The sequence below is a fragment of the Ochotona curzoniae genome, unplaced genomic scaffold (genome assembly GCF_017591425.1).
Source record: "Ochotona curzoniae isolate NIBS_2020 unplaced genomic scaffold, NIBS_Ocur_1.0 contig_2294, whole genome shotgun sequence".
Taxonomy (NCBI): domain Eukaryota; kingdom Metazoa; phylum Chordata; class Mammalia; order Lagomorpha; family Ochotonidae; genus Ochotona; species Ochotona curzoniae.
The window spans coordinates 5,045,990-5,070,652 of record NW_024465405.1 but is presented as its reverse complement, the minus strand read 5'-3'; the positions used below and the strand labels follow the sequence as shown (position 1 = coordinate 5,070,652).

The window sequence follows — 24,663 nt, the reverse complement described above, 5'->3', positions numbered from 1 at the left end:
AGGTCCTGCTGCCCGTCACGAGTCCTTCCACTGCAGGCGGGCCCGTCTTCAGCCTCCTGAGCAGGTGGCCGAGGGCCAAGTCACCCCCAGACCCAGAGTCTTGGTGTGACAATCTCAGTGTGACCCCCGCTGCCCACCCTGGCACCCAGTGGTTTGCACCGAGGGTTGCTCTGCAGGACAGTCACTGCAAGGCTGCGCTGGGCAGCGTCCTGTGTGCCTCCTAAACGTGTCTTCCAAGGGCTGCCCTGAGCGTGGGTCTGTGGCTGTGACCTCTCACCTGTGTCCCCCCCAGGCAGTGCGGTGGCGTCCACAGGCGGGCGTGTAGTCGAGTGGGGCAGCCCGGGTGAACTTCAGTCACTTCTTGGAGATGCTGTGTGCTCGGGCCCGTGGCACACTCGTGCTGGGCTGGGTAGGGCTCTTCATTAGGAGCTGGTGGCCCTTAGCCCATGTGTGTCCTGTCGGCCCTCGCTGGGGGCTGTAGCCTGCAGGGGGCACACAGTGCCCAGGGCACTGAGGGCACCCTGAGCTGGTAGGTCCCTTGAAGCAGGAACATACCCTTGTAGACTAGCCCTGTCTGCCCACAGCTGCCCCAGGATGCTTCCACAGGCCTAGCTTGAGCCCTACCTCACCCCTGCCTGGCAGCCCTCTTTTAGGGGCTGGCCCCTGAGCTGGGGAACAGAGGTCAGGGGGTGTGCAGGCCATGCCAGGGCTGGCATATGGGGTCCCTGCTCAGAAGTGACGGGGGACTGGACCCTGTGCCCACTGCCAACCCCGGCCGCTCACCTGCTATTCCTTGGGACCACAGTACCCAGCAGGAGGCCAGGAAGATCCCAGAGGATCCACCCGCTGATGCTCCACCCAGGGGTCTCCAGATGCCCTCCACCTGCCTGGCAGGGCTCAACCCAGTGGGTCCCTGTGGTCTACCTCCCCTGGTTGCTTGTTCCAGCCAAGCACCATGAGTGAGAGAGGCCGCCTGGGTGCTGTTGAGGGCACCTCCTCCCGGTGTGTGAGATCACCATGACTCCCAGTACAGTCGCACTGATCTGCTGTGGCCAGGTGACGAACCACGGGCTCCAGGGGCAGGGCCAGAGCCGAAGGAGGCAGAGCCCTCTGTGGGTGCCAAAATGGGGCCCTTGCTTAGCAGCTGCAGGCGCCATCTCCGCCCCACGGAATGTGCCCCAGTAGGGAGGGCTCTAAGGGAGCTGGCTCGGGGGGGGGGGGCAGTGTGAGGCCCCCGATTTCACATCTTCCTGGTTGGGGGCACAGTGGTCCTCTTCGCTGGGCCCAACAAGGACCAGGAACTGAGGCGTCTCGCTGCCCAGGGGAGACAGGGGACACAGCGGGGACTTGGAGGAGGGCCTGTCTGGTCCCCACACCTCTGGATCCTGGGGTCAGGAGAGGGTTTTGAGTCCTGCTCCCCAGCCAGTGGAGCCAGCTCTGTCACAGCTCCCACAACAGCATTCCCTTGATTCCCCTGTCCCACTGGGTCACCCCAGGAGCTGGGACAAGTCACACAGCACGGCCAGCGCCCAATTGGAGGCCAGAATTCCTGTCCCTGCGGCAGCCTTTGCTTGGCGCTCAGGCCCATGGGCCGTCCACAAGCTGGACCTAGTGGCCACAGCTCATCAAGGGGCTGCCTGTGTGCTACGCAGCTGGGCCAGGAAACTGACCTATCCTGGGACCCCGCCCACTCCCTTCCTCCCATGGATGCTGCTGTTAAGGGCTCTGGAAGGGTTACAGGACAGGGGCCCCGCAAGGAGGCTTCCCCCTGGAACAGAGTCCCCTCCCTATGGCCAAAGCTGCACAGGGGATGCTCTCCCAGCCTGAGGAAAATGGCAGCCCCTTCTTCTCTGGCCCATTGAATCCAGCCTCCAGCCATTACTGCAGTCCATGAATGGGGAAGAGAGGGGCCATGGCCTGGCAGAGGGAGCAGGGGAGGGAGGGCGGGCCGGATATGCCAGCCCCAGCTCAGTGGAAGGATGGGGGCTCAGGGCCTGTGGCACAGGACACCGGGTCACACAGGACACCAGAGGGAGGGAGAGGGGGAGGGAGGCTGGGAGGAAGCTGCATCAGGGGCCCGGGGATGACTGTGGAGGGCCCAGGCTGGCACAGGGGCCGCCAGCTTCAGCGTGGACTGAGAGAGCAGGCGCTCCTGGGTATGGGCTGTGAGGGGAGAAGTGGGCAGTGGCCAGGTTGGTGAGGGCCCTCAGGATGTGCCTGCCAGCTTCATGCTGGCTGCCAGGTGGCAAGAGGGAGCAGAAAAGAGAACCCCAAAGGCCCCGGGAGCCGGCTGCCCCCCCCATCACTCCCCAGAGCTGAACATCTCAGCCTCCTTCTCCTTCCAGAAGGCGAAGCTCCGGTCGATGTAGCCACAGATGTCCTCGCTGTTGAAGCTGCCCTGGGGTGTGTCAGATGCTGGCCACTGTGCCGGCTCGGGGCCCTGGCCGGGCACGGCCGAGGAGGGCCGCGGCCCCGGGGCCTTGAGGCCTGACTTGTGGCCGGGATCCGTGTTGTCCCAGCCCGGCCCCCGGCTGGAGCCAAAGAAGCGGGCTTTGATGTCCTCAAAGCCATCGGCCCAGGCCCTGCGGCCAGCAGCCACCTCATCCGTCACCGCCTTATGGAAGGCCCGCACCGCCTCCCAGCCGTGGGCGCCCAGGTGCTCGAAGACCTCGAAGCACAGCAGGTGGCGCGTCCTGCGCTCCGCGGCTGGCAGGTCGCACTCCAGCAGCTGGAAGTAGCCGAGCATGAAGAGGTCCAGCGAGAGGCTGCCGTAGGGCACGGGCGCCCCGTCCACGTGGGGCAGGAACTGCTCCGGGGACAGGAGCCCAAGGGGCCGTCGGCTCAGCCGCCGCAGCTGCCGGGCCGGCACACGCGCCAAGATGGCCTTCCAGGTGCCCAGCAAGTGTGCGATGATGCCCCGCTGCTGCCACAGGTGCCCCAGCCGGGGACCCTCGCCAGGGGGCGGGGGCTCTGGCAGGTTTCCGGCCACCTGTGGACCCCGCGGCCCGGCGCGGCGGGCTTCCAGGGTCCTGCAGGCCGCCGTCTTGAGGGCCGGCGTGTAGGCCGAGCTCTTCCAGTGGCTCAGGAAGAGCGTGACGATGCGTTCCTTGCGCAGACTGGCCGTGTTGGGGCCCGACCCAGCGCCTGCCTCCCACGGGGCCTCCTCGCAGCTGATGCCCGAGTCGCTGGCCTCCTCCGCATCCCCTGCCCGTGGCTCTGCTCGCATGGGCCCACCGTGAGGCTGCGGAGGGGCCGCCCAGCAGCCTCCCGGGCATTGCCTGGGCTGGGCCCCCCGCTCGCAGGCACCTGGGCTGCAGGTGTGCAGTGGGCCGAGCGGCACCAACTCAAAGTTGCCACGCAGCGTCTGCACTGACACGCCCCACTCCCGGATCTCACGCTGGGCCTCGCTGCGAGGGGCGCTGGCTGACCCCTCCCTGCTGGGGTGCGGTGGGGCCCCCGGGTCTGGCTTCTCCTCACCCTGCACTAGCCCATTCACACCCTTCAGCAGCAGGGACAGGCTGCGTACAAGGCGGCTGATGTGGCTGCACCAGACGGGAAGGGGCTGCCCACCCGGTGTGGCTTCGGCGGCCTCCGCAGGGCCCTGGGACACAGGGGCCGGGGTTGTGGCCTCCTCCCCCTCCAGGCCTGGCGCCCGGGGCAGGAAGTGGCTGTTGACGGTGATGCTGACCAGGGGCTCCGGCAGCAGGGCCTGCAGCTCGGCCGCCAGCCGGCCCAGCTCGCTCTCGTATTCCTGACAGCGGCGCCGCAGCTGCAGGTCGGCGATCTGCTTCTCCAGGTAGACCAGGTCGTCCTCTGTTAACAGCTCCCCGAAGGGGCCCAGGATGGCCTGGTGCGTCTGCGAGTACCGCCAGGTGGCCCGCGCTGTGGGGCCTGGGCTCCCGTCCATGCTGCCATTGTCCTGAGCGCGGGAGGGGATCGGTCAGCGTCACGCCAGGTGCTGGCCTGCTGACCCGCGTCTCTCGCTGCTCTGCCCTGCCCTCCTTCCCCACACCTCCCAGCTCCGAAGGCGGTGGCGCCCGCCCAGCCCCCTCCCGCCCAATTCTGCAGCCCTGCAGGCTGGGTGGCCTCAGCCTCCCCGTCCCCTCTTGCCCTGCCCGACACCTGCTCTCCGGGGCAGTGTCAGTCAGCTGGGTCGTGCCCGTGTCAATGCCCGCCTCCCTTCATTTCCCCAAGAGCCTGGGATCTCTGCAGGTCCTTGACTCCCACACCCCTGCTCTTCCTGGGTGCTCGGGGCTCATTTCCACAGGCTCCTCACCTCTGCTGGCCTTCCTGCCCTGCCCCCTCCTGCCACCCGGGACCAGTCAGCCCTGCCCCAGCATACCCACATTGCCGCCCCCTGCATAGCCCAGGCAGGCCCTGTGTGCTGCCCCTTCCCGCCCAGTGCCTGTCCTCTGCCCCCTACTTACAGGACAGGACCAACATCTCCCCACCCCTGCCACCTGTGTGCACCTGACAACTGTCTTGCTGGCCCAGGGGGCAGCCACATTACCCTGTGTGTGGACGAAGAGTGGAGCTCCCTTGCTAAACTCAGAGCACCCACCAGAGGCCCTGGAGGGGAGGGAGCGCGAGGGGCTCAGCTGGGGATCTCCCCCTCAACCTGCTACTTGCACCCATGGGGACACGGTCTCCACCGCCTGGCCCCACCTGGGCCTGGGGCTCCAGGTCGGCTCCCAGGCGGGCCTGCAGCTTCCGCACCATCACCTGCCGTTTCCACTCGGGGATGGGCTGGCCACGCTCGTCCTGTGTGGGCACCAGCCCGTCCAGGTCGCCTGGGGGCAGCTCGCCCAGCTGCAGCAGGGCCAGGCCTTCAGGGACTTCCGGTGTTGGTATCTCAGGCCCCTGCACAGGAGGGGTCGGGTCACGTGGTCTCCGAGGGAGGGGAGGAGGGGTGCAGGGAGCATGGTCTAGCCTAAGTGTGGGGCTCTGAGGACATGGAGCTCTTGTGCAAGATGGGGTGTGCTGAGGGGCAGGGGACAATGCCTGAGAGAAGCCCCTCTCCCACACTTAGCCAGAAAGGAAGTCCAGGGCCCCTGGAATCTCACTTCCCCCGCAGGGCCTAGAGAGCTTTCCTTGACTCCCCAGGAAGGCTGGCAGGCTCCCCAGGCTCCCACCACACACTCCAGGGGCTCCAAATTCCCAGGACACACTCAGGGCCTGGTGGGGGGCACTTGGGCTGGCTGGGAGCCCCCTGAGCCCCTCCTCAGATGGCACCTGTCTCCTCTGATAGTGGATTTCACAAGGTCAGGGAGAGGCACTTGGGCAGCCAGACTCCTGGATGAAGGACAAGGGCCTGCGTCCACCCAGAACTCAGGGTGTCAGGAGCTGGCCTGGCTGCCCGGCAGAGACAAGTCCATGCCCACCCAGCCCAAGGACGCACCATGCAGGAAGCTGGGCTGCTGGTGGCGACCCTCGGCGGGGCCAGGCAGGTGGGCTGTTCCCTCGGCAGGGGCTGAGCAGGCCAGGTCGGGCTGAGAGATGCTGCTGCTGGCAGGAGGGGAGCTGTGGCTGGTAGGTAGAGGGGGCCAAGGTGACAGGGTCCCAGGGCAGAAGCAGTCCCCTGGGGCTCAGAGCCAAAAGTCTAACCAACCCTGCCCAGGGGGCCCAGCCCTACCAACATCTTCACCCTGAGCCTCCCACCTGCAGGGACATCAAGGACCCTGCACCCTCCCCCTTGTCCTCCTCGTCCCCTGCCCCCGCCCCAGCAAGGTCATGTACTCACGGGTGGGGCTCCCGACCCTTGTACCTCCTCTTCTCTCATCCTCCAGGGAATGCCTCGCAGCAGACAGTGGAGGAGGGGGGAATGGTGGGGGTGGCGGTGCCATCAGCAGGGGCACCTGGGGATGGGCAGCTTGGTCAGTGGGAAGCTCTGCCCAGCTCTGCCAGGCATGAGTGAGGCACCCAGTGGATGGGCCAGGGACCTGTGAGGCTCAGAGAAGGTCAGGGGCAGGTGAGGGTGCAGGGGACAGGTGAGGGTGAGGGTGCAGGAGATATGGTGAGGGTACAGTGGTCTGGATGAGGGTACCAGGCTGAGGGAGTCCCCTCCCGGTCTCCTGGGGCACCTGAGGTCAGGGCTCTGTACCGGCCACCCTGACTGCCCCTCTCGCCTGCAGCGGGACATGCCTACCCCAACACTGGCTTGCCTCTGGACCCAGGCTGGGGTCTGACTCAGGTGAAGACACTGGTGCGGGCATCCCCCACACTGCTTCTGGCTCTCATGCTGGGGTCTCAGGGGAGCTGGTGCTAGGAGGGGTTCCCCAGGCATAGCAGAGTCTCCCCGTCTCTTGGCCTGTGGCCCAGCTGTCCAGAACAGGGGATTGTCATGGCCCCTGGGGATGGTGGGGGCCTCCCTACCTGACTCTGGGGTGACAACAGGTCAGCCAGGACACAGAATAGAGCCCCAGGCACCTGAGAACCTCCCCACCCCGTCAGGAGTCCATGAGGCTGGGACACACCTTGGAGGGGCATTGTGCCCAGCACCTGCCACACACTGTGCACACTGGGAGGAACTAGGACTGGCACCTGGCAGGGACATATGAAAATGGGGACCACCAAGAGGTACCATGTCCTGGCTCCACCGGCTGCTTGTCCTCAAACTCGGATCCCGAGTTCATGTCTGACCCTGGGGAGCCATGGTCCCTGTTGGGGCTGGTCCTGGCCGTGGAGGCCTGGGAGGCAGCAGGTGCTCTGAGCTGTGATGTGGTCGGCAGCAGTCTGTGCTTGCCTCCCCACCTGCCCATGGCCTGAGCTATCCTCTGGGAGCTGGGCTTCAACAGCAGAGTCAGATGGCGCCTTGGGCCAGCGACTTGGTGCACACGGGGCTCCTGGGCGTGACCCCTCCACCGCACACACATTTCCTTTGGAGGCACCCCCCACCGCCCAGCAGGCCTCAGCTCCTCCCCCACCCTGCAGGCCAGCAGAGCTGGTCTCTCCTGAAAGCCACAGAAGTCCTGGCTCCCCTAGGCTTGACCCTGCACGCGTGGCCAGGGTCCACGTCACGTGTGCGGGATCCGTGCCGCCGCTCAGCTTGATACCCCACAGTCTGCAAGTTCTCACTCCTTCCCTGACTTCCCTCACCCACCCTCCCACCCAACCGCACCACATGGGCTGGCCAGGACCCTCTGCCCACCCTGCCCAGGCCACAGGTTTAGGCAGTCTGAACCCTGCAGGCTCAACCCATGCACCTCACTTCTGGAATCTGTGTTGCAGCCCAGCAGCCCTGGTCGCACGCAGTTGGGAGCCCGGGAGGCCCTTGCCAGCACCAGCCAGTGCAGTGGCAGTTGTCCCAGGCTGCCCGCTGTCCTGTGCTGCTAGGGGCTGTGAAAGGGGCCGCCCCCCAGCACAGTGGGAGGTGTTGCATGAATATTTAAAAGCCTCAGTGTCAGGTGGCCAGGCGGGCTGGGGTAGGTTGTGGGATCCCTTACCGCCTGCCTTAAGTCTAGGTGGGGCTGGGCAGGGGGCCAGGCTGGGGGCTGGGACAGAGGGGGCTCTGGTGGACTGAGGTTGCATTCCTTGGGCAGGGAGACCACCCAGAGGGCAGGGAGACCACCCTGCCCCACCACACAATAGCTTCCTAGGGGCAGAAGGGGAACAGGCTCAGAGAGAGCAAGGAACTCCGCAGGCCCCCACCCCTCCCAGCCTGAGTGCCTGCCTGTCCTCAGGGCTCCAGTGCATGGCTGAAACAGGAGCTCACGGTAGGCAGGGAAGGCGTGTGGGTCCATGTTGCAGCCCTGAGGCTTGGGGAGCAAAGGACCTCCATCCCTGCTGTGCCCCCAGGTCACTCTGGTCTCCGTAAGGGTGGACTCTTCAAGGGAGCAGTGACTGGCCAAGAAGGACCAGCTCAAACCCCAGGCCAGAAACAGCTGTCCTGTCCCTTTGGGATGGAGCCGGGGCCTGGCGGCCTTACTGGGGCCCTCAGTCCATCTCGCAGCTGAATGGGAGTCACCCTCTCAGATGTAGCAGGGGCCCCCAGGGCCGACTTCCTGCACTGGGGAAAGGTCACAGGCCCCACTGCGGCACCTGCTGGCCACTCGGTGAGTCCCTGCAGTGTCCCCAGTGGCAATCCCTGACCCTTGAACACCTGGGAAGACAAGATGTTGGGGTGTGCTCGGGCCCGGCCCAGGCTCCCCAGCAGGTCCCCAGGGTCAGCACTGGCATTGCCTGGACAGGTCTGAGCAGTGGGGACCAGCACCGGCTGTACTGGCTCCCACACGATCAGTGCTGTTGCCAGGCAGGTCCACCAGGGGCTCCTCCCAGTGTTGTATCAGCCGGATGTGGCTGTTGGCCTCTGCCTGGGCTTCTGGCGAGATTGGAGTGGTGCTGTCCTGGCCATGCATTATGCATCGAGGGCGGCCATGGGCAGCCGGGCTGCGGGCCTGTAATGCACCCGGCCGAGAAAATCATGACCCAGAGGCAAGAGCTGGACAGCAGCCGCTGGCTGAGATTCTGTTACTGGCCCAGCAGCCCGGGCCCCAGGGCACCTGAGCTCTGCCTCCTGTCAGGGTAGTAAAGGGGTCTAGGGGCCCTCATGGGGCTAAGAAGAAGGATGAGCCTGTACCAAAGGCCCACTTGAGGCAGGCACCTCCTGGGGACAACACGGCCATCTCATCTACCCTCAGAACCTTTTTATAGTCAGGAAGCCCATTTTACAGTCGGGAAGACTGAGGCTGAGAGATGCACAGAATTAGTGGTGACCCAAGTGAGCACAGGCTCAGAGACAAGGGTGGGGGCGGGCAGGAGGGCACAAGTCACCATGGGAGGTGCTGGGGGCTCAGTTCCCATCGGTGGGGGCTTCACTGTGGCCCAGGCAGAGCCTCTAGGGCGTGGCTGGCACCGGGCAGAGTGGGCACTGGGCTTGGGCAATGCGAGGCCTGGCCTTTCTGGGTGCCGAGTGCTGGTCCACAAGCCAGATTTGCAGAGAGGCACTCCCACGGGGCAGTGTCCACTTCCAGTCCCCACTGCCTCTCTTGGTACCCAGGAGTCTGCAGGGCTCAGTGTCTGGGGACAATGACAGATTCTGAGGCCAACGTGGCCAACTCCATCCACACTGTATCAGGCGGCCCGCCTGCCCACTCGCCCATCAGCACAGGTATGTGACCTCATCACCTCGGGAAGAGGGGACGTCACGGACAGCCAGCCAGGGCAGGACAGCAGTGAAGGACACAGCAAGGGCAGGCTGGCCCTGCAGGCTGGGGTAGGGCACAGGGACCGGGGACCTGCATGCGTCCACAGCTGTGGGCTTCTGTCCCCTACAGCAGTCAGGTTCTTGAGCCCAGGGCAGGGGGCGGCCTTGCCCTCTGCAACCACAGGGTCCAGGACAGGGAGTGCTCCTGCAGGGGCAGAGTCTGATTTCTGAGGTCACAGCACCAGGCCAGGCCAGACTTCTCCCCACACTGCCCCAAGTCTCAGCAGGCTTTGTGTGGGTGTCAGCTGGTGGCCCGTGAGGATGGCCGGCAGTCCCAGGGAAGACTCAGTGGGTCCTGGACCCCCAAGAGATGCCTCAAGGGCAGGGGAGGCACAGCGGCCCACAGTGAAAGCTCGGGCTGGGGACCTCGCCTGAGAACTGGGGGAGGGGCCGGTGAGCCCAGGGCTCCTTGGGATGGGTGGGAACTGAGTGGCCAGAGCTGGGGCAGGCAGGTGGATTATTCATCCAGGGCTCAGGCAGAGAGGGAGGGCCAGTGGGGGCCCTGGCTCCACCACATCAGCCACTGCGTGCAGCACCCGAGATCATCACGCCCCATCCCCACCTGTGTCCACCCGCCTCCTCTGCCCCGCTGCCCATTCAGCAAACACCCAAGGAGCCCAGGGGCTGGCGCTAGAGGACAAGACTTCTGTGCTTACATGGTCACGGGAGGAGATGGGGGTCCCGGAGAGCTAGGGCCAGCACCCGGGGTTTTGGTGAGGCTGCCGGCCGCCTCAGGTCCCCTCAGCTTGGCTCTGAGCCCTGGAGCCATGGTTTCCCTGGCCTGAGTGGTGAGCATGGCTTGGTCAAATCCAGCCATGAACCAGGCCCCGATCCTGGTCATGGCATGCTCACAGCCCCATCACAGTTCCTGTCACAACACTTACAGCCCTGTCACAGCCTCCATGACCAGTCAGACATTCTGTCATGTCCCCCCATCAAGTGGGCTAGGGTTGAAACTATGGCTAAGGTTACATTCAGAGTTAGGGCTAGGGTTAGGGTTAGGATTAGGGCCATGATTAGGCTCAGGCTGGGGTCAAGTCTAGGATTAGGGTTAGGTTGGGCTACCTTTAGGGTTAGTGCTAGAGCTGTTGTCAGAGTTGGGGTTTTTGGTTAGGGCTAAGATTAGGAACTCTGGAGTTAGAGTCATGATGAGGGCCAGGGTTAGGGTTAGTGTCAGCTCGTGGGTGAGTACCAGGGTTAGGGTTAGTGTCAGCTTTTGAGTGAGCACCAGGGTTAGGGTTAGGGTTAGGGTTAGTCTCAGCTCATGGGTGAGTACCAGGGTTAGGGTTAGTGTCAGCTTGTGGGTTAGTACCAGGGTTAGGGTTAGGGTCAGCTAGTGGGTTAGTACCAGGGTTAGTGTTAGTGTCAGCTTTGGGTTAGTACCAGGGTTAGGGTTAGTGCCAGCTTGTAAGTGAGCACCAGGGTTAGGGTTAGGGTTAGTGTCATCTTGTGGGTGAGTACCAGGGTTAGGGTTAGGGTTAGTGTCAGCTCGTGGGTGAGTACCAGGGTTGGCCTACAGCCCTCATAGTCCCCACCCCAGTGTATTTCAGGGCCCAGTCCAGGAACCTGCCCCTGCGATGTCATCATGTGTACCCCGTGGGGTTGGGGCCCACTGCCCTGTGGGCTCGGCTGTAGGCTCTGTCCACGTCCCGGCCCTCCTTGAGTTGTCTGGGATGGAAGGGACCCTTACCGGCCGGGCCATCTCCCACAGGAACTGGGCACAGTCCCGGTGACCGTGGTACTCTGCCAGGTCGGCCGCCGTGTAGCCGTCTTCATCCCGCAGGGAAGGGTCCACGTGATGGGACACCAGGGTCTGGCAGGACTGTGTGGAGGACACAGGTGGCTCATTAGGACTCTTTGGAGAGTGCCCTGGCATAGGTGGGACGGGGGCTGCCATGGGCAATCACAGCACGGTCAGGACTCAAGTCAGGGCAGCTTCCCTCCGCAGCCATGTGAAGGCAGTGTTGGTGGCCCAGTAACCCATGCGACCCTGTGGGGACATGCTGAGCACCTATGCATCAGGAACCACACTCCTGCTGTCCCTACAGAGGCTGGCTCGTGGTGGGTCCAGCTGCCAGCAGCCTGATCCTGACCTTGTCTGAGCACCGAGCCAGGCTTCCTCTCAGCCACCCTCAGAGCTGTGTGTTGTGCCCAGCGATGCCATGGCAGCTTAGGGGGCTCAGCCCTGACCCTGCTCACCTTATGCCCTGGCCTGATCCTCTGCTTCCTTGTCCTTGGGCCCCAGTGAGAGAAAGAAGTTTGCGTGCAGATGCCTCAGGTACTGAGGTGTAGCCCCGTTTTTCAGCTCCCTGCTAGCACACCCCGGGAGGTGACGGGGTGGTCCTGTCACCCACAATATGGGGAACCTGGCTGGACTAACATGGCCCTGGCAATTGGAGAGAGAGAATGAAGCAGCAGAAAGAAGGCCTCTCTCTGATGCTTTCAAGCAAGTATAGGTCTATTTTTTAATGAGGGAAAGCAAATCTCTAAATACCATCAACTCCACACACCGCACATGGACTCAGCGCACCAACGGGGGAGAAGTGACCAGCCTGGGCTGTGCTGTGGGTTAGCCTGTAAAGCTGTTGCTGCAGTGCTGCCATCCCATATGGGTGCTGGTTCGAGTCCCAGCAGCTCCACTGCTGATCCCGCCCCCTGCTAAGGCACCTGGAAAGCAGCAGAGGACGGCCCAAGTGCTTGGGCCCCTGCACCCATGGGAGAACTCGAGGAAGCTCCGGGCTCCTGGTTTCTGACCGGGTTAGCCATCTGGAGTGAACCAGTGGGTAGACTCTCTTTCTCTCTGTGAAACTCTGCCTTTTAAGTAAATAAAACAATCATAAGCAAAAATGGAATACAACCACACACTGCTAACTAGAGCCCCGGCCAGACCTGAGGGTCCCTAGGACTGCTCGGCCACATGTGTGTCTGATGGACAGTTACAGGGCAGGCACAGTGGATGGACAGTCTGGGGGTGTCAAAGGGAGACACAGAAAGCCCAGGGTCGGAATGGAGGTTACACAGCTCCCCTGACAATGTTTGGCTCAGCTGACTCAAGTTTCTAACTTCAGATGCAAAGAACTCACTCTATAGGCATCACAGGCCGGCCCGCCTGGCCTTTGCAAGCTGAGCTGGTAAGGAAGTTAGGAAGAGGACGAAGAACGAGGCACTCAGGGGGCAGCTCCAGCCGCCGTGTCTGAAATCAGCACAGACAAGGACACCTGAGACCTCCACGTTGGCGCTGAGACCCACTCCCTCCCGGGCAGGGCGAGTCAGGGGTGTGGAAGCGCTCTGATCACGGCTGCCATCGTCATCGTGAAAGGGTGGGTGACGAAATCGGTCTGCCACCGACTCCCCAAAGGCCGAGAGTACCCAGGGGCACCTGACATCAGGAGCCTGGGACTCCACGTGTCACAGGGACCCGAGCATGTGAGCCGCCTCCTGGGACACGTCAGCAGGGAGCTGACTCAGAAGCGGAGGTGCCAGGACTGAAAGCAGTGGTCTGACATGCAGCGCAGCTGTAGGAGCCGGCAGCCCAGCCATGTGCCCTCATCAGGGAGCCGGGCTACTTCTTTATCTATCTATTTCCAATAAAAATAAATAGGCCTTATAGAAACACTTCTCTTAAGAATAAATTCAGATTTCTTTCTTTTTTTTTTTATTGGAAAGCTGGTGTGCCAGCAGTGGAAAGCCACTAGGCTATCATGCTGGGCCCTAAAAATAATTTTTAAAAACTCTGACATCTTTTTCTTCTTTTCTGTCCTACTCCTTTTTTAAAAGATTAATTTTTAAAAAGATTTATTTATTTTGGAAAGGCAAATATGCAGAGAAAAGGAGAGACAGAAATATCTTCCATCCGATGATTCACTCCCCAAGTGGCCATAATAGCCAGAGCTGAGCCAATCAGAAGCCAGGGACCTGGAGTTTCTTCCGGGTCTCCCACGTGGCTGCAGCATCCCAAGGCATTGGGCTGTCTTCTACTGCTTTCCCAGACCACAAGCAGACCCCTCCCTGAACTAATCTTAAAAATAAATAAATAGGGTCCAGCACAGTAGCCCAGTAGCTAAAGTCTTCACCTTGCATGCACTGGGATCCTGGCAGCCCAGCTTCCCATCCAGCTCCCTGCTTGTGGCCTGGGAAAGCAGCTGAGGACGGCCAGAAGCCTTGGGAACCTGTACCCATGTGGGAGACCTGCAAGAGGCTCCAGGCTCCTGGCTTCAGATCAACTCAGCTTCAATTGTTGTGGCCACTTGGGGAGTGAATCAACAGACAGAAGAGCTTCTCTCTGTCCTCCTCTCTGTGTATTTGCAATAAAAATAGATAAATCTCTAAAAAATAAATAGAGTAAGATTTCATCTATTTGTATGAGGGAAGGCAGTTGTGACTTCACCACATAACGTTCACCTGAGACAAGATGACACCGGCGTGTCCCAGACCACGTAGCATGCGGGCACACGCTGCAGTGTTCTGGACTGGAAACAGTGAAAGACCAAGAAAATATAGTGAAAGAAAATAGCAAGAAAATTCAAACTGGCATAAAGGACTTTAGGGTACAGAATTACTAAAAACCAGTTATAAACACCCAAACTAAAACACTCAGCTTCGGTGGCTTTGGGGGATCTGGAGGCTCGGGGCCTCTGGGGCCGGAGGAGTGGAACGGGCCTGGGAACACACATGTCTGGGTACCAGGCAGGTGTTAGGGGACAGGGTTAGGGCCCACATGCCAGCATGTTGTGGACTCCCAAACCTGCTTGAGTCCCAGCTGGGTGGAGTGGTGGGGTCGCAGCCCAGCACGCACGCCAGAGGACTTGCTCTGGGGTTCCGAGCGGGTGGGCAGGGCCCCAGGCCAGCACCCCACCCCACCAGTGACAGGGCTGGGGGTCCATGTACTTGCAGGTGTGGGGACTGTGGATTGGTCAGGAAAGGGGGTACAGGGCGTCTGGGAGGGAGGACTGCTGAGGGAGTACGTTCCACAGAAGGAATGACTTCTGCCAACGAGGCACTGCGCTTGCAGGTCAGTGAGATTGATGAGGCTGAGCAGCTGGCAGGAGGGAAGCTGGAGGAACTTTCTTGCCCATATGGGAGCCTGAGCTGGGCCAATTAACATCGACCACCACCCACTGGCACATACCAAAGGTAGGGCTGATGGCCCACTTGGCAGGGCTAGATCACAGTACCCACCAGCGAGTGTTGGAACAGGGGGCCAGCAATGTTAGGCTGGACCACGACACTAGCCAGCTCAGGAGAGAACCAGGCCTGGGAGCAGACTTTGTGGGGGACATGTGGACTCAGGCCTGTGGAACTACAATATCCGCTGGTCTGCTCAAGGGCTGGGGTGGGGGACGGGCTGAGCTTGGCATGACCATGGAAGCCCCCAACACTCATGGGTACTGGGGTTGGGAACAGGCCGGGCTGGTCCAGGCTGTAGCACCCACAGACGCACACAAGAATAGGATGTGGGGTGGGCTGCAACATCTACCAGCACACACAGCTCGGGACGGCGGGGGGATGTCAGGTAAGGGCCTAGCACCTGCCAGCAATGTGAGATCTGGGCCCGGGAGTGGGTCTGGGAGTGGGTCTGGGAGTGGGCCTGGGAGTGGGTCCGGGAGTGGGCCTGGGAGTGGGTCCGGGAGTGGGTCCGGGAGTGGGTCCGGGAGTGGGCCTGGGAGTGGGCCCGGGAGTGGGTCTGGGAGTGGGTCCGGGAGTGGGTCTGGGAGTGGGTCTGGGAGTGGGCCTGGGAGAGGGTCTGGGAGTGGGTCCGAGAGTGGGTCCGGGAGTGGGTCCGGGAGTGGGTCCGGGAGTGGGCCCGGGAGTGGGTCTGGGAGTGGGTCCGGGAGTGGGTCCGGGAGTGGGTCCGGGAGTGGGTCCGGGAGTGGGTCCGGGAGTGGGTCTGGGAGTGGGCCTGGGAGTGGGTCCGGGAGTGGGTCCGGGAGTGGGTCCGGGAGTGGGTCCGGGAGTGGGCCTGGGAGTGGGCCTGGGAGTGGGTCTGGGAGTGGGTCCGGGAGTGGGTCTGGGAGTGGGTCCGGGAGTGGGCCTGGGAGTGGGTCCGGAAGTGGGTCCGGGAGTGGGCCTGGGAGTGGGTCCGGGAGTGGGTCCAGGAGTGGGTCCGGGAGTGGGTCCGGAAGTGGGTCTGGGAGTGGGTCCGGGACTGGGTCCGGGAGTGGGTCCGGGAGTGGGCCTGGGAGTGGGTCTGGGAGTGGGTCCGGGAGTGGGCCTGGGAGTGGGTCCGGAAGTGGGTCCGGAAGTAGGTCCGGGAGTGGGTCTGGGAGTGGGTCCGGGAGTGGGCCTGGGAGTGGGTCCGGGAGTGGGTCCGGGAGTGGGTCCGGGAGTGGGTCCGGGAGTGGGCCTGGGAGTGGGTCTGGGAGTGGGGTCTGGGAGTGGGCCTGGGAGTGGGCCTGGGAGTGGGTCTGGGAGTGGGTCTGGGACTGGGTCCGGGAGTGGGTCCGGGAGTGGGTCCGGGAGTGGGTCCGGGAGTGGGCCTGGGAGTGGGTCCGGGAGTGGGCCTGGGAGTGGGTCTGGGAGTGGGCCTGGGAGTGGGCCTGGGAGTGGTTCCGGGAGTGGGCCTGGGAGTGGGTCTGGGAGTGGGCCTGGGAGTGGGCCTGGGAGTGGGCCTGGGAGTGGGTCTGGGAGTGGGCCTGGGAGTGGGCCTGGGAGTGGGTCCGGGAGTGGGTCCGAGAGTGGGCCTGGGAGTGGGTCTGGGAGTGGGGTCTGGGAGTGGGCCTGGGAGTGGGCCTGGGAGTGGGCCTGGGAGTGGGTCTGGGAGTGGGCCTGGGAGTGGGCCTGGGAGTGGGTCTGGGAATGGGCCTGGGAGTGGGTCTGGGAGTGGGTCCGGGAGTGGGCCTGGGAGCGGGCCTTAGAGTGGGCCCGGTGGGGAACCTGAGGAACTCCCCTGGTGGGCTGTATTTCCTGCTGGTAGGCTCATGAGTCTGGGCTGGGTGTTGATCAGGCCAGGGGAGGGTGCTCCACTTACCAGCAAGTGCGTGGGCTGGTGCAGTTGGGGGTAGTGTTTTGGACCAGGGAGGACCGAGCCAAACTTTAGCACGCTGGCATGTGCAGGAGCCAGGATGGAGTGTGGGCCATGCCAGGCTAGGCTATCACACCTAGAAGTTTGCATGAAAGCCAGGGATGGGAGCAGACTGGGCAGGGATAGGCTGCAGCACCCACCAGTGAGTTGGGTCTGGGGGCAGGGCGGGACAGGCCAGGCTACAGCATCCAATGGCAAAGGCCAAGACAGGGGATGGGCTATGCTGGGCTGGGTCAGAGCAACCACTAGTACACACAAAATCCTGGGAATCTAGCTGGGCGCAGGCCTGGCTGGGGAACTAAGGGAACGCCTGGTTGGACTATGGTTCCACTGTAAGAGCTGGAGTAGGGGCTGCGATCTGGGCTGGACATGGCTACAGTATCCCTTGGCACAGGTGTGGGCTGGGTCTGGGATGTGCCAGACTGGACTAGGCACCAGCACTGGTCTGGGCTAGGTCTCGGCACCTGTTGAATATCACAAGAGCTGGGTCTGGGGGTAGGCCAGGCAGGGCTGGGCTGTAGCACCCAACAGTAAGAGCCAGAATGGTCAGGCAAGGTTGCTGTTCCTGCCAGGACAGGAGGTAGGCCAAATCAGGCTGGACAAAGGATCCACTTGTGCATGTGAGATCTGGAAGGTGGCACGATAGAGGCGCTTGGGGAACTCTGTCAGGACACAGTCCCTGCAGATGAGTGCAGGAACCGAGGCTGGGAGCAGCCCAGACCAAGCTAGGTTACAGCACCTGTTGGCATACATGTGGGCCAGGTCTGGGGGCAGGCCAGGCTGGTCCAGCTCAAGGCACCCACTGGCAGATATGAGAGCCAGGACGGGTTATAGGACAGGCCAGACTGGGCCACAGCATCGGCCAGTTCACATTAGTACCAGGACTGGGGGCAGACCAGGCTGGGCTAGGCTGTACCACATGCCAGCATGGGACTAGCAGCTTAGTTTGGCCTCTGCCACTTTTATTTTGCCAAAGCAGATAAAACTATAGTGCCCTCAGATGACGCCCTGGGGCAAGCTGGCACAGGACTGCAGCCAATGGGGCTGCCCTACGCTAGCCTGGCTGTCCTTGGTGACCTGTTCCAGAGGGGATGTTCATGGGACCTTAGGCTTTACCAAAAAGGCAAAAATAAATTATATATACATATATATATATATATATAACCCACAGCCAAATTTCTGAAGCTTCTTTCCTTAAAAAACTATTATGGGAAACAAACAAACAATTATGGGGGCTGGTGTGATGGTACACAGGCTAATCCTCACCCTCTAGTGCTGGCATCCCATATGGGCACCATTTCATATCCTGGCTGCTCCATTTCCCATCCAGCTCCCTGCTTGTGGCCTATGGAGGCAGGAGAACAGGCCTAAAGCCTTGGGACCCTGCACCCATGTGGGAGACCCAGAAGAAGCTCCTGGCTTCGGATTAGCTCAGCTCCAGCTGTTGCAGCCACTTCTGAAGTGAACCAGTGGACAGAAGATCTTCTCCATATCTCCTCTCTGTATATCTAATTTTCCAATAAATTTAATAAATTTTAAAAAAATTGTGCAAGTGTTTACAGTAGGTATCTGGACGAAGGAAGACTGAGGTGGACCATGTCAGCCAATGGACCTTGGAAGGATTCCCCCAACCTTGGACCGGCGAGATACACCATGTTTCAGAATTATCGAACCACTTGCGCAGAACCCTCAGAGCATGCTCCACACTGGGGACTCCGGGATGGCATGGGTGGCTGTCCCCCATCCCTAGGTCCTGAGGTGACTGGGAGGCTGGGTGCGGCTTCTTTCCTGTTCTGTGTTCTTCTCCCAGTTACAGGAATAAGAAAAAGAAAATTGGAAACAATGGTCTCACCCATTTTCCTCTTTCCTCAACACTTCTCGCCTTAGTCAGGGGCCCACATGGGCATACACCCTCCTCAACTGCAAACATCATCAAAAATAAAATTTAAAAATTCAGGTGAACGTGCACACTGAAGTTGCATGAGACCTGGAATAAAGAGGCTGAGGACAGTGGGAAGTGTAAATGCATTACTGGGTTAGGCACAGCTTCCCCCTCGGCGCCCAGCGCTGGGGTGCCAAGCCTCTGGGGGCTTTGCTGGCCACGCTCTCCACAGACTCACTCTCTCTAACTGTCCTCAGAGCCCCCGAAGCCTGTGAATTGATGAGTGGTAAAGAGGGGGTGTGCATCTCCCACACAGGGGAGGGGCATCGGCCCCCCGCCCCCGCACCATCCCTCAGACGAGGCTGTCTTGGGTGACAGAGGCACAGAGCATGGCTGAGGTGTGACAGGGGGAGGCGGCAGAGCACGCTGCCACAGCAAATGCCCAGGACCCTGAAACGGTATGCTGCAGTCATGGGAGCAATGGGACAAGCAGGTGATGATTCAGTAGAAAAAGCAGGGTAACACACACCCCTCAGACCAGAAACTGCGACGCACTGGAGCACGAGGGGCCCACGCAGGCTCTGCTGCCTCTGGGGCGAGAGGGCCCCCCACACCGCTATCTGGAAATCTACTGGGAGTTTTCAGTGATTTAAAAGGCAGAGCCAGGAAGCCCAGTATCTCCCACCCACTGGCTCACTCCTCAAAGGTCTGCAATGGCCAGGGCTGGAACTCAAGCTGGTTCCCCCAAGTGGGAGGTAGGGACCCCCAGATACTCGGGACACCCCTGTCGCTTCCCAGGCTGTGCTCTGCCAGAAGCTGGGGTGGACAATGGGGAGGTGACAGGGACCCAGGTGCTGACGTGGGGTGCCAACTGTCAGATGCCCACCCATGATTTTAAGACGGAGGAGGCTAAAGTGACATGGTAACTAAATGTTGGCAGGACCCAGGGGCTGGGGCTGGCTGCAGGGAGGGTGGGCTGTGGTCGGGGGGCAGATGCACCGTGCAAGCACCACCAATGGGGGAAATGGGTGTGCAGGTGTGGGGGTCATTTTCTCAATTCTTTTTACTTCTGAAACCATTGTTTTTTTCTCTCTCTCTCCCAAAAAAGAAGTTTACTTATTTTCATCTACTTGGAAGGGAGAGAGCAAGAGTGAGAATGTTCTATCTGCTGGTTTGTTTCCCAAATGTCCCTAAAAAGCAGGGCCAGGTCACGCACTGGAAGCCCCCTGGATTTCCCCCGTGTGACACTAACCGTACAGAGCACATCCTGCCTGCGTTAGGGCCTGGGAGCTCTTTACGGGGACCAGGCCATGGGACCTCCCTGAATGAGGTGGACAGAAGCAGAGGGGCTAACACCCTCTGTGCAGGGTCCAGCCAGCAGCCGAGGCCAGTGGGGGTGGTACCCAAGCCCAAGGCCTGAGCGGGCAGCAGACTTGTGCATGAGACTGTCCCTCTGCCCTCCAGCCTGCCCATGCCCAGCTCTGCTGGGATGACTCTAGGGCTCAACGTCATGTTTACCAGTGCCCAGCCATGAGCAACACCACCTTCTCCTAGCCTCCAGCTCCCAGCCTCCCACTCCTAGCCTCCAGCTCCAAGCCTCCAGCTCCTAGCCTCCAGCTCCCAGACTCCTGCTCCTAGCCTCCAGCTCCCAGACTCCTGCTCCAAGCCTCCAGCTCCCAGCCTCCAGCTCCCAGACTCCTGCTCCTAGCCTCCAGCTCCCAGCCTCCAGCTCCAAGCCTCCAGCTCCTAGCCTCCAGCTCCCAGACTCCTGCTCCTAGCCTCCAGCTCCCAGACTCCTGCTCCAAGCCTCCAGCTCCCAGACTCCTGCTCCAAGCCTCCAGCTCCCAGCCTCCAGCTCCCAGACTCTGCTGTGCCCTCCTACCTCCAGGTGCCCGTTCTCGGCGGCGTCGTGGAGGGGTGTCCCACCCCAGCAGTCTCTCAGGATGGGAGCACCCATGAGCAGCAGCCGGTCCAGAATGGGCGTGTGGCCACCACGAGCGGCAAAATGCAGGGCGGTGGCCCCCTCGTTGTCCCGTGCCATCAGGCCGCTGTCAGTGAATGTCACCTGGGGAGGCAGGTGCCAAGAGGCTGAGATGAAGTGGCCACCCTCAGGGAGGGGTGCGGAGCTGAGCAAGGATGTCTCTTGGGAGCAGCCTTGGGGTGGGGGTAGAGTGGGCTCATGGTGTCCTTGCACCTGGGACAGCAGTTTGGAGACCATGTGTCCCAGAGGGAAGCTGGACACAGTGGGAGTGTCAGCCTTGGCTGACCCCACACACAAACGCAATGCTCCCTTACCAGCCAGACGACGAGTGAGTAGTGGCCGTGGGCGGCTGCGGCATGCAGTGGGCTCATGCCGTCGAGGGCCCGCAGGTGCACGTCAGCCCCGCAGTCCTTCACCAGGAACTGAGCCAGGTGCAGGTGGCCCTCCTGGCAGGCCAGGTAGAGCGGTGAGGCGCCACTGCGGGTCTGCCGGTTCACACCACTGCAGGGGAGGGGGTTCAAAGTGGGCCTGCGGTCTCCTGAGGAGGGGGCTGGAGGCGGCCCAGCCCCTTGCCCACCTTTTCATGCGCCCTCTCCTCCACAACCTGTAAAGTTGCACAAGTCGCACGCTACCTGAGGACCCATACAGTGAGGCTTGGGGTGCCCTGAAAGCAGCACCCCTCCCCATTAAGCTGGGGCCCCTTGAGGGCCAGGAGCATAGCAGGGCTTGGAGCGGCCAGGAACCCAGCCCGGCCTTGGTGAGCTGCGCTCTGCCCTCATCGGGTGTGAGGCCCAGGTGAATGCTGCTGCCTCAGGAGCAGCTGTGGCTGCACTGGCCACTTGCACAGGCTGACTCGGCTCCCGGCTCCCGGCTCTGTAAATGGGCTTTCCCAAATCCGCCAGGCTTTTGGTCCCTCCCAGAGCTGGGGCTCGGGCCATCCTGCACTATCTTTTCCCCTTTTCTTTCCTGGATCTGGGTTGTAAACATCTGCCTTTTCAGAGCCTAGATGGTCCCAGTGTCCAATAGACGCTGACCTCTTTGCTGTCCCCAGTGACCATGGCTGACCTTGACTCCAGGGGAGCTGGGGTCAGAGCCCTGACTTGGATATAGACCCTGGGAGCCTCCCAGCTTACTCCCCACTTCCCTTACCCAAAGCCCAGTGACTTGGAGCTGGCAGTGACAGGGGATGACATTGGTCACTCAGTCCTGGATGGTCACAGCCTCAGGTGGCACAAAGCTGCGTGATTGGCCCTGCACTACCACCACCATGGTCAGGATCTGTGCGTGCTCTTGTTTGTTGCTAGCCAGGGCACCCGGTGGGCAGTGCCTGGCCTTGAGCTACGCTGTTGGGCTCCTTGTCTGTTCCCGGAACACACCCCAACGGGAAGGGCGCATGGCTGCACAGCGGTGCCCTTCCTGAGGGGAGTCTGTGCTCTCGTCTGACCCGCTGCCTCCCGGGCTGCATCTGGGGTTAGGACAAGCAGGTGTCCAGGGCAGCAGCAGGTGATGTGGCCCGTGGAGGGTCAGGGATGCACTCATGCCGGACAGCAGGTGGGGTGCAGATCAGAGCCTAGGCTTCCCCTTAGGGCTGTACATGTGTGTGCTTGCACATGTGCACACGTGTGTACACATGTTCAGTTAGGTCTAGGGGCAGTGTGGCGCCCTGGGGAAGGGCAGCAAACAAATCCCAAAGGCCCTCTGGGCTGGAACAGGGAGAGTGGATATAGGAACCCTGCCTATCACTGAGCTGGAACAAGTGCAGGGACACCAAGCTGACCAGACACCAGACTGGGAGAGCATAGTCGGAGTGGGGGAAGACTGTTGGGGGACGTGGCATCACCTCTTGAGCTAGCATAAAGCCTGGGTGAACCCATGGGTGTCATCCACTGTGGTGGGGAAGGGCCATTCCCTGCAGGGCAAGGACCAAGCACCGCCCATGGTGGGCAAGGGGGGTACTGCTGCATTTTCCCTGGCAGCTGGCCCCTCCCCTGCTCCTCTCCTGTGTCATCAATCCTAGATGACCGAGCCAGTCCCCAGCCCGAGGACAGAACAGTGGGAGGAGGAATCAGGGCTGCTGGGTGGCGTTGGTGCCTCCGAGCCCACTAGACCACATCTGGTCCTGAGCTGAGAAATGGGCATCCACAGTGCCCAGGCTGTGCCCACCATAGCCCTAGTGCCCAGGCTGTGCCCACCACAGCCTTACTGTCCAGGCTGTGCCCCCTGCACCAATACCCACAGCACTTGGATGTACCCATCACCCCCAATGTCCACAGTGCTTTGGATGTGCCCACTGCCCCCAGCCATGCCCCTGGCATGTGGCTAACAGTTAAGCCGTGAGTCCTCTGGACCGGGACAAGGCTCACCCCGGCTCGGCCGACAGCACATTTGCCAGCTGGTTCCTGGAGGTTGCCCCTCCCCCCCCGGAGGGTCTCTGAGCTCTCACCTGCTGTGGGCAGCCACCAGGAGCTTCAGGCAGGTCAGGTTCCCACTGGCAGCTGCATGGTGCAGTGGCAAGGCACCCTCCCGAGTCTCCAGCGTGGCTGAATGGCCCTCCTGCAGTAGCCACTCCACTAGCGTGGGGTGTGCGAAGCGGGCGGCCAGGTGCAGTGGGGAGACGCCTGAGTCATCCTGGTCCTACTGAGGCACAGGCAGAGCTTGAGCCGGGGCAGATCGCAGCCGGCTTGTGCCGGAGACACTGGCATGGCCAGGGTAGGCTGTCTGAGGCTGGGCTGAGTGGGGCCACCTGCTCCAGGTGACAAGCACAAGGATTCAAGCCCAGGTCCTGGGGACTCTGCCCCATCCAGACCTCCCCACTCCTACCATCCGTGTCCGAACCCCTCCCACTCTGCTCATGGTCAGAAAGCACCCCTTGCCTACATAGTCCCACAATGCCCACCTCTGGGGTTCACCTCCCCATCCCCTGACAGGTGCCTGGGGCCCCAAGCATCACCACATGGCTACTTAGTGCCTGCTAGATGCGGCCTTTCTCCAAACGCTCTCGCCTCCGATCCCAATGAGCAGAGGAGTGGGGACAGCTCTCCCTGCTGTCTTTGGGGTTGTCACAGGGCCAGCAGGGGCAGGGTGCTGAGTTGGCACACTGAGGTGCCAATGGGCAGGGTGTTGGTGAGCCTAGGTCCTCCTGGGCTGCCTCCACCGGGAACACAGCAGGCTGACCCACAGCATGAAGGTCCTTGGCCTGCTCCAAGGGGGACTGGACAGAAAGGGGCCCAGGTGGACAGGCTCTGGACAGGATGGTCCTGTGACCCGAGGGCTCCCTCCTTCTCCTCCCACCCCACAGCCTGGCCAGGCCCTCTGTGCCAGCTTTTCCTGCCCTCACTCTGCCACGTGCTCCGGCAGCGGGGAGGAAGCAACGCAATGGTGTACAGCTGGCTGGTGCAGAGGGGCCTGGACTTCCAAGGGTCTCGCACTGGCCTTGGGGACGGGGACGGGTAGGGACAGACAACGCAACCAAGTCCCTGAGAGAACCCAGGGGCAAGGCTGTGCCAGCCAGCCTCCTGGCCCAGCTTCTCTGCCCCACTCCAGCAAGATGGACAGAGGCTGCCAGGCCGCCCCTTCTGCTCACCTGCAGACCGCAGCCCCCATCACGGACGAGCCAGCACAGCTCTGCCAGACCGCCCGTGGCAGCTGCATCATGCACTGGCGTGGCCCCATTGTGGGCCCGCTGGGTGCCGGGCAGTTTGGCCCGCTGCACCAGGAACTTAACGCAGTCCAGGTGGCCGGCCCGAGAGGCATGGTGCACCAGGCCGGCCCCCAGGGTGTCCGTGATGCCTGGGCCGAGGGCTCCAGCCTCCAGCAGCAGCTCTAAGGTGGCCAGGTCCCCTTCCCGGGCGGCCTCTAGGGCCCGCTGCCCCTCCATCCTCCGGCCCCGGGCTCTCGGCGATGGCTCATGTCCGAGCCCAGCCGGGCTTCCTGTTTCAGGCGTGGACGCAGCTGCCGGCTCTGGTTACCTGATAAGCAGGCGCAGGGCAGATGGGAGGCGGCAGCAGGAGGGGCAAGCCCTGGGGACCAGCCCTCGCAGCCTTGCCCACGCTGCTCCTGGCGCTCATGGGCCCGGTGCCCAGAGCACATCACAGGGGAGGGGCCTGCACCCAGGTAGGCCAGCAGAGGAGGGAGGTGGGTCCAGCGGCCAGGACACACAGGGGGAGAGCGGAGGAGGCTCCGTCAAGCTCTCAGCCTGGGAGGGGCTTCCAGCAGGGCAGACAGACACCCCCCCACTTTCTTCGTTCCAGAACGTAGCCCGCTCCCCGCAGCAACATCAGCTCCCAGTTCTTGGGGAGACAGACACACCCACTGTGTTTGTGACTCCTCGTGCCCCTGGCAAGGGCTGACCATTTGGCTGTGTCCCCCCAGGGAACCCGATGGCCCTTGCTCTTGGGGAAGCTACATGTGTATCCTGGTCCCAACTGGCCCTCAGTTCTGCAGGCCTGTAACAGAGGTGGCCGCAGCCCCGAGCTCTGGGGTGGCCGGGAGTCCAGCCTGCTCTCTGGGGGCCAGGGAGCTTTTCTGGGGAGCTCAGGGCCAGCATGGCCTCGAGTTTGCAGACACAGGAAGCTGCA

General features: G+C 62.1%; 1 protein-coding gene across 1 annotated transcript; it reads right to left on the bottom strand.

Annotated features, from left to right (window-relative positions):
* Positions 1 to 2,302: 2,302 nt before the first annotated feature.
* On the bottom strand, positions 2,303 to 23,963 carry ESPNL (espin like). The gene is made up of 9 exons (XM_040972360.1): positions 23,670 to 23,963; positions 22,530 to 22,720; positions 20,401 to 20,587; positions 19,988 to 20,170; positions 10,893 to 11,024; positions 5,741 to 5,855; positions 5,399 to 5,502; positions 4,666 to 4,860; positions 2,303 to 3,919 (listed from the first exon to the last, which is right to left on the bottom strand). The coding sequence occupies exons 1-9, from the start codon at positions 23,961 to 23,963 to the stop codon at positions 2,303 to 2,305; spliced, it is 3,018 nt and encodes a 1,005-aa protein (XP_040828294.1).
* Between the last annotated feature and the right edge of the window lie 700 nt (positions 23,964 to 24,663).